General features: G+C 51.2%; 1 protein-coding gene across 7 annotated transcripts in view; it reads right to left on the bottom strand.

Annotated features, from left to right (window-relative positions):
- Positions 1-170: 170 nt before the first annotated feature.
- WASHC1 (WASH complex subunit 1) overlaps positions 171-8,832 on the bottom strand; it is a 45,354-nt gene continuing 36,692 nt past the window's right edge. For all 7 annotated transcript variants that reach the window (XM_052788865.1, XM_052788866.1, XM_052788867.1 and 4 more), the window contains exons 5-11: positions 5,925-6,061; positions 4,856-4,991; positions 3,496-3,700; positions 2,826-2,990; positions 2,313-2,471; positions 1,574-1,642; positions 171-967 (exon numbers count right to left, since the gene is read on the bottom strand). In XM_052788865.1, coding sequence (XP_052644825.1) covers positions 816-967; positions 1,574-1,642; positions 2,313-2,471; positions 2,826-2,990; positions 3,496-3,700; positions 4,856-4,991; positions 5,925-6,061 — 1,023 coding nt within the window. In that variant the 3' untranslated portion in view covers positions 171-815. The remainder of the gene's footprint in view (positions 968-1,573; positions 1,643-2,312; positions 2,472-2,825; positions 2,991-3,495; positions 3,701-4,855; positions 4,992-5,924; positions 6,062-8,832) is intronic.

Here is an 8,832-nt window from a genome sequence, read left to right as displayed (position 1 = left end):
CCTTAACCCCAGTGAAAGCAGCAGCAGGGGTGGGGGGCACCTGCTTGTAACAGCTGGTGCCCTCCAGCCCTGTGGCTGGTGGTGCTGGGTTGTAAGGCCAGCCCCTGCCTGAGATGGGAGCGGACAGCTGGGCTCCCCCTTAACAGATGCTTAATTGAGCATGCTTCCTGCTTTTACCAAAGTGAAGGCTGCAAGGACCTGCTTCCTTCAACTTTATTGAAAGTTTTCAGACAGCAACAGGCAAAGAATCTCCATAAGCCAGATAGAGGAAGAAACCATCACGTACAGAGGCAGCAGGAATTAGACTCCTGTGAAGGGACACACACACTCATTCTCTCTTCTAGCAACAACCAAGCAAACAGGAGCTTCAGCAAGCAAGCAGCAAGGAGACGAATGAGGCAAGGGCTGTTTGCCTGCAAGAGATGCTTTTGCAGTCATCACCAGTCACATTAGGAAAGACTGAGAGCCCTTTAAATCAGGAGCAAAGCTAGTTCTGATCCTCTGAGCACAGGCTGCTTGACTGCCCACCAGCTCAGGCAGGATTTATTGCACCAGCATGAGCCACAGCAGCATTCGAGATGGAATGTAGTATTTGAGGTGAATAGCAGACAGCAGAAGAAAAACCCTCATTGATAACTATAACCTCACCAGTGGTTAGCTCACGTTGCTCCTGCTCCTCTTCTGAAAGAAATGACAGGGTCCCCCCCCCCCATGCCAGTGCCCACCCTCCGGGAGGTACTGCCACAGGCTGGGGTCTCCCAAAGGTGCTTAGTTCATGAGTCCTGGGATTCACACAGATGCTCAGCTGACCCCATCTATGACTCCCAGTCATCCTCATCCTCCTCACCTATGGGCTGCTGTGGGGGTGGGAGGGGTGGTATTGAGTCTGACATACGAGCAAAGGCACCAGCAGGACTTCCAGGAGCATCAGGATTTCCAGAGGCTCCAGGCCCCTTCCCTGAAATACCTGTGAGGGAAGGAAAATCACCAGTGAGTGACATCTGGGGACTAGAGAACACAGAGGCTCGGCAAGGGGAAAAACCATGCCTTGTACCACGGCTCCCAGCACCCAGGTGACCCAGGCAAGCAGAACAGCCAACATGCTTAAACACCACCACAGCCCTGTGCCAAGGGCTCATTTAACTAAAGCTCCACCTGAGCAAGTCCATGTCCTCCTCCACCCTGTGGCCAGGCACTGAGGGGTGACGCTGCCCCTAAATGCCCCAGGTACCTGCCAAGGCCTTGGGGCAACATAGGTGCCCCCCATGGGCGAGCGCCCAGCTGCCCCAGCACTGAATTAAAAAAGACACTGCTGCCCCTTCCTCACAAGTAGCTTTCAGAGTCCATCGTCTGCCTTAGACACACAACCTCCTCCAGTGCCTCCAGCTGGACTTGAGGTGGACATGCCTCTGCTCACCCTTTGTAAAGACACTCCCACCTGCATTGTGGCACACTTGCCAGGGAAAGTGTCTCTGTTCCTGTTTCTAGGGCTGTGGCAGACACAAGTGAGGTGCCAGAAAGTGCTCTCCCTCTTTCCTAGGGGGAAAGAGCAGGCCACCCTGCAGGACAGTACCTTTGCGCCTCAGCACCAGTTTGTTGAAGAGATCTGACATCAAATCTCCACCTTGTCCTGTAGCTCTCACTGAAACAGAGCAAAACAAGTCAGACAAGAAGTGTCAGACAAGAATAAGTGTCAGTCTGAACCTAGCACTATGGCAAAAGCATTCTCCTGCAATACTGCCTTCAGATTAAAGAAAAAAAACGCAAACAAACCTCTAATCTTGTATCACACCCCTAATCTCTCCCACTATAGTCCAGTTTCAGGTCAGGAAAACACCAGGCACCGCAGGATAACAGCATCTTCTGGGGAAATCCAAGAGTGGAATTTCTTGAGGGGCAAAAGGGGCTGGGCATTTGCAGTCTCGTTCTGCCAGACCAGCTCCATCAAAACTCTCCCCAGCTACCTAAACCAATGTGCTCAAACCAGCTCGGCCCTGCCCCTCTTGGCCCCAGGCTTTCCTTTCTGTGTCTGTCCCCATGCAGCACACAGGGCACGCATAGAAGTTTCACAAGACAGAGCTGGTCTCCATCAAGAACACGAATACCCTTCTGGCAGATGGGGTTTAGCAAGTTCACAGAGCTTTGGCTGAATGGGAAAAACCCGAGACCTACACCAGCCTGTGAGGAAAGACAGCACCTTTCCACTCTGTATATTCACTGTGCTCCTGGCTTGCCCGTCTCTCCCAGAACTACACCCCCCCAGCCTGGGGCAGAGAGCAAGGAAGATCAGTTCTGCCAAAGAGCCTCAGCACCTTGTTCTTGTTCCTTCTGCTTCTTCTTCTCCAGCTTCCTCTCCTTGACACTGCGGAGGTTGGCCTTCCCAATGCCACCGGCCTGGCGGATGGACTCCAGGAGACTGGCACGCCCAGTAGAGGGGTTCACCACCTCCTTCGGGGCTCCCTGGACCGAAGCTGCAGGGACAGGAAGAACAGGCAGCAGCCACAGGTCAGTGCACCAGCTACAGGCCCAGCCAAATTCCCATGGAAAGGGCTGCTCTGATACCCCTCCAGCTTCTGCTCAGGGCTGTGAGCCAGGCCCAGCCACCTCTCAGTGACAGGCTTACGCTCAGCCCAGCCAGCAGAAGCCCTGCCAAGGTGGAACTGAAGGCTTGCAGCTCCCAGGCAGGCAAAAGCAGCTTCCCCTCCCACTGCAGCTTCCCTCCTCTGCCGGAAGGCTGGGAAGCCACAGGGAACCAACCAAGGACATGGGCTGAAGCCAAGGAGTCAGATTCTGCTGGTGAAGCTGTGGAGATGCCCAGCCCTTACCTGCAGGCACTGCATTGCTGCTCTCCTCGCTTGCTGTCCGGGCTGGCTCAGAGGGAGCTGTGGGCTGGGGCAGGGGCGGTGGAGGAGGCACAGTAGTTGGCATAACAGGAGGCGGTGGTGGAGGTGGTGGTGGAGGCGGCGGCAATAGCTCAGCATCTTGAAGGTCTGAAAGATGAAAGAAGTTGCATCTGAAGTGTCACAGAGGACAGCACACTGAGAGCTTCAGCTCAGAGCTTCGCATGCCTCAGCGGCAACAGATCAGAGTCCTCAGCAGGCACCATGCAGCAGAGCACTCCCACCCTGCGCAGCACCTCTTAACAGCAGGCAGGGCCAAGGCAGAGTTTGAGATTCCCCTACTCTGCCCTCCCCAGCTGCATGCCACTAGGCCTGCCCAGCTTGCCCAAGGGCATCCCACCAGGCTGCCGGGAGTCCAGTCCTTGCATACTGCACTCCCTCCTCCCTAGCCATGCAGGGGTGGGGATGTGAGGGGCCTGGAGTCTGGCCAGTGCTTGAGCGGGTTGCAGCTTTGACTCAGGCCCAAGCGCAAGCCAGAGGTATCTCCAACATCCATCTTGAAATCTCCACCAAGTGACTTCCTGCCTTGTCTCCACCTTCTAGCAATCCCTACCTTCCTCCTTCACAGGGTCCTGGGAGCAGGGATTGGAAATACCTGGTTGCAAAGGCTCCGCCGATTCAGTGTTGAAAGTGGGCAGCTCTGGAATAGCACTGCTAGGGGCAGATGGTGCAATGCCGGGGCCCAGATCAGCGCTGTACATGAGATCTGCAGCAATGCCAGGCAGGTCTGGCAGGTAGGACGGCACATCAATGTCAGGGACCTGGCCCAGATCTGGCACATAGAAGTAATTTTCAGCTACCTAAAGGAAACCCAAACCAAAAAGATAAGGCAGTGACTACGCACTTGCTTTCCCTTGCAGCAAGCAGGGGAACTGTAGGGAACATCCTGGGTGACAGTCAGAGCTGGACTTGTGTGCCTTAGTAGAGTGGCCGCCCATCAGCTACCCCTGCAACTCTGTGCTCTTGTCCTGTAGCAGCTCCCCATGCTTGGAGGCTAACCCCTGCAGCCAAGGCTTGGAAAAGGCAGGCTGCAGGAGGAGGAAGAGGTGCAGGACTCTTCCTAGTTTCTTGCAAGTGGACACTACCCTCCCCTGAGGGTAGCCTTTTGCAGCCTACATAGGGCAGTCCCTTCTACTCCAGAAGAGAATGGTGCCTGAACCAATTCTGAGATTTAAAATGCAGGAGAGCACAAACAAATAGTTAGAGGTTTGGTTTTGTACTTAACACACAGGCAAAACAGTACCACAGGTGCACTGTGAATAAAGGGCTTTGTTTGCTACACACACTGCTATCTCCTCTGGTACAACATGATGAGCAAATGGCTCCCAGGCTTCTTTCTCCAGCCCCAAAACACACATTCAACCACATGCCAGCAAAGCGCCAGGTATGGCCGCTATGAGGTGCTGGGGATAAGGTGAGTTACATGCTGGGGCAGCTGGGTTGGTGCACTGCCTGCCCCACGCCCACACAAAGCACAAACCCTTTCCTCATGCTGGCTGGTCCTTCTGTTTGCACCAGCAGGCACCCCTTCCCAGCAGGAATGATGGGGCGCAGGCCTCCTCTCACGGACCTTCCAGCCATGGCTCCTCACCTTCACATTCCTCACAAGGCTCAGGAGTTAGCACAAGGGGGATTGTCAAGTGATGGAACCTCCAAAACCCTCTAGAGCCCTGAGGCCTAGCAGTAAGGTGAATTGATATTACATTGCTCTTCTCACACCACCCAGCAATGGCTTGAGCAGAGAGAAACACCTGCCAAGTTTGAGGGTTTTGTGTCATCCATCAAGCCCAAACCAGGACTTCAAGCTCAAAAATGGGCAAGGTCCTTCTGATAAGCGAGACACCCTGCAGCCCCAGGAGGGCTCTGCCCTCCACTCTACAGAAGCCCTCTCCTCTCAGAATGCTGAGCACAATCCCCTGAAGGGGAAGCAGCTGCATCCCACAGCTGTATCTCACCTGTCGGTCCAGCTGTCCTCTTTCAGTGATGGAGAGAGGAGCATCAAAGAGCTTTTCTTCTGTCTCTGTTTCCAGAGCCACATGGGTCTTGGTCACTGCTCCAGCCAAAGGATCCAAGAAAACATATTTCTTGTACCTAAGGGTAGAGGACAGGTATTTCAGTGATGCCATCTTGAGAGCCAAGGCCAGAAGAAACAGCATACCCAAGAAGGCCTTGGAGGTGGAGACCTCCCAACTCACACAGGTGGAACATGTTGGGCCTTTCAGTTTCCTTCTTCTAGCCCCATTTTCCTGCCTTTCCCCTCCACAACCAGGAGGCAATAAGCTCCCCACCCTTCCAGTGCAGCCTCCACATTCATCCTAAAGCAAAGCCCCACTGCACTGCCATCATTATGAAGCTCGTTCCCTCCCACCACCTGGCCTGAGACCATCCTACAACCTGCAGCAGGACATGAGTCTCTCCTGGTGACTTGTCACTCAAGGGGCAGGAGGAAAGATAAAGAGGGAAAATAACCATGGCTCAGGGGAAGAAAGAAGAGATCCAACAGCTGAAAGCTCAAGAAGGGCTTAAAGAAGCTCTTCAGTATGGGAAGAAGGAAGAAGCATGAGGCAAAGCCCAGCTGGAAAGGGAACTGCAGTGAGAGGCAGTGGAGACATTAAAGCAGCAACAGCAGTAAAGTGTTGCTGTGAGGAACCATCAGGAGAAGAAGCAGAACCTAGGTAGGAACATGGGGCAGAGAAGGGCAGGAGTGACAGCAGCTCTCAAGGCCAGAGAGAAATTATTACAGGGGTATGACAGGAAAAACTAAGTTGGGGAAGGGAAGTGCAAGGTTGGGTTAAGAGCAGGTGAATGGAGGATCAGGTGCAGACAAAACAACTCCTTCCACCCAAGGGGAAGAAAGGGTTGCTAGCTGGAAGTCAGCAGAGAGGTACCAAGCCCTATCCTACCAGGAGCCTGGTGTGTAAGACCCACAGGAAAGCAAGCAGTTACTGCTGCCCTGGGGAAGGGATAGCTCCTCTGAGGACAAGCAGGGGCAGATGAGCAGCACAGCACTGCTCCAGCTCTCACAGGTTCTCGGTGGTGTTGAAGAGCAGCAGGGAGCTGAGGGACCTGATGTTCCTGGGGAGGCTGCCAAGGCCTTCTTCTGCATCATCCTGCTGGTGAATTTTAGTGCTCACACACACAGGGAAGTACTTGAGCTTCTCCTGCAAGACAGATAACAGGTGGTAAGACACTAAAACCACAGCTGCTGAGACAGCTCTCCCCAGCCACCACAACACACACTGCTGGATCCACTGCATGGGCTGGGAACCCTACTGCTCCCTCTCCGCTTCCCTTTGAGCAAGGAAGCACATGGACAACATTGCAGCCCCACGCTCATGACAAATCTCAGCAGTTCAGACTCATGGCATGTGCTTTTGGTGCCATGGATGTGTCATTTTGAACAGGTGTTGCTGTGGCAAGGATCCACCAAAATAAAACAACCACTCGGGCTCTATAGCCCGAGGCAGGGATCAAGCACCACAGTCTAAAAGGCATTTGTTACAGTGTCTCCAACTACTAGACATTTTCATGCAGGAAGAGTCCCCCAAACATCTCTATTACCTCCCCGCTGCTGCCTTCAATTGATGTTTTAAGAGATGCGATCCCACCAGTGGGGTACACAGGGAAAGCGAAAGAAAAAGTAGTTAGGAAAAAACAGAGTGCCTGCACACTAGGCAAGAGATCAGGCAGAAGGGAGTGCGCAGGGTGGAACGTGTGCCAGATGGTTTTGCAAAGCCTGAGGGATTTGCAGGAGTTTTCAACTCTAATGAACTGAAATCTCCTCTCTCTCGGTTCTAAAACTTCATGCATAATATATAGAGCTCCCTTTAGAAAAGGGCTTATTACATCTGAACTGCTTGACTTTTATAGAGCACAGGAATTGCCATCCCAGATCAGACCAGTGTTTCAGCTAGCGTGACAGCGCCCGCTGCCACATGCTCTGGGGGATGAAGCTCAGTGCCCACAGCACACTTTGCTGTAAAGGGAGGAAAGGCATCAGTTCCTGAATCCAGAGACAGCCCAGGATGCACAAACCTCCACCCCAGACACCTTCCCACACCTTTCCTCAGCCCCTTCACAACTCCTGTTCTTTTTCACAAACTAGGACAAGCAGCAGCCTGGCAGTTAAGAGGTGGTAAGTGTTCATGCCAGAAAAAAACAGAACACTAGCCAGAAGTTTGTCAGGTTAAATAATTGGCCGCACTTGTGATTTTCTTATGTCACCAGAAGATGACCACTTCAAATTCTGCCCACAGCTTCCTACTGCCTCACTACTTCCAGCATCCCTGCCCTATCCCATTCTCTGAGTCCTTCTTCCCTCCTTGTACTTGTATGAGGGAAATGGAGACCACTGTTGGTTCAGTTTTAAGACCACATCTCAGTGACATAAGCAGTTCCTGCTGATTGAAATTTCAGTCTTGAATTCGGTAGCCAGAAATCCTGGGAAATGGCTTAGTCACAGCTCAGTTAATCCACTAAGAGTCTGTGTGATGCTCTGAATCTATAAAAATGCTATGAGAAAAGACCTGGAAGGTTTTGATTTAGGTTTTCCCCCCCCCCCAAATAACACGTTCCAACTTGTGAAAAATACACTGAAATAAATATCTTGAATTTTTACAGAAGCAAGTAGGCAAAAATATATAAATTGTTATTTAGAGACTGTAGAAGCAGAGATTCAAAAATAAAGGTTCTTTTGATCATTAATATTCATTTCCCAATGTTTAATTTTTTAAGCATGAGGAAGTACTGATGTTTTTGCTAGAACTGTTCACATACACTTAGCCCTCAAGTAATTTTTTTTTTTTTATTCTTTGTAGATTTCAATTAGCACTGGAAGACTGTGCATCACTTTAAGGGCGTAGTGAGAAACCAACCATTACCTACATTTACTTATAAGTCACATCTAAGGCAGTTATAAAAGCACTAAGCATGAGTATTACTCTGAAACGTGAGCCTCTACATAATCCTTTTAATTTAAATGCTACCGAAGTGCTAGTCTTATTCAAGTACCTAGAACTGTTTTGAACTTTAGAACAGCTACATACCGTCAATAATATCCTACAACTATGAATTCCACAAGTTAACATGCCATTTAAAAATTAGTTTTCTTATACAGACATTAAGGCCTTAAGCCAAAAGTTTAGCAACCTTGACATACTGAAGTCATGGGGGGCACCTGAATGCTCAAACACCCCAACCTGGGGTTTGGCACCTGGCAGGATCACACCCCTAAGGACACTGCATTTCCAGGCATTTTTCTTCCTAAGAGCCTACAGCTAAAAATATATAAAGTCACCCTGGTTCTTAAGTTTAACTAAGCACACACTATTACGAAGGGAATTGGTGTGATACACCAGAAACCCCATTCCCCCCATGCCAATGGAGTGCTGAGGCTAGGTCGAAAAGCACTTGAAGATGAGCAAAAACCTGGTTTAGCCTCCCCATGACCATGATGGACTTCCAAGAGAGGCAGAATTCACAAGGACATGCCAAGTTACTGATATTTTTGAAGCCTAGCAAGGTTACTCCAGCAGTGGACTGTAACTTTTGCTTAGACATCTTCCCAACCCCAGGCAGACCATGTCTCCCACCCTGTTTTCCAGCCTCCTGAGAGGCATTTGCAGCACCCAGACACAGCTCCCACTGCGAAGGCAGTGCCCAGCGCCTGAGAAGCCCCGCAGGGCTGCAGGCAACTCATTGTTGAACCCTGCCTAGCTGCCACCACAGCAACATGCAAAGCAAGTGGCTTTCCAGGCTTACCACAAGGACCTTGTTTCTGGCACTCCTATCCAACAGTGCTTACCTTACCAACCTAAACAGTGCCCTCTCAACAGCTGAGTTTTCACTTGCTTAGGGTGTGGAGAGGGAAAGGAGAATTTCCCAGGAGGAAAGCATTTTTAAATAAACTGCAGAACCACGCACATTTCCAGCT

Source organism: Harpia harpyja, chromosome 6, assembly GCF_026419915.1.
Source record: "Harpia harpyja isolate bHarHar1 chromosome 6, bHarHar1 primary haplotype, whole genome shotgun sequence".
Classification (NCBI taxonomy): Eukaryota; Metazoa; Chordata; class Aves; order Accipitriformes; family Accipitridae; genus Harpia; species Harpia harpyja.
This window is presented reverse-complemented; position numbering and strand designations above follow the sequence as displayed.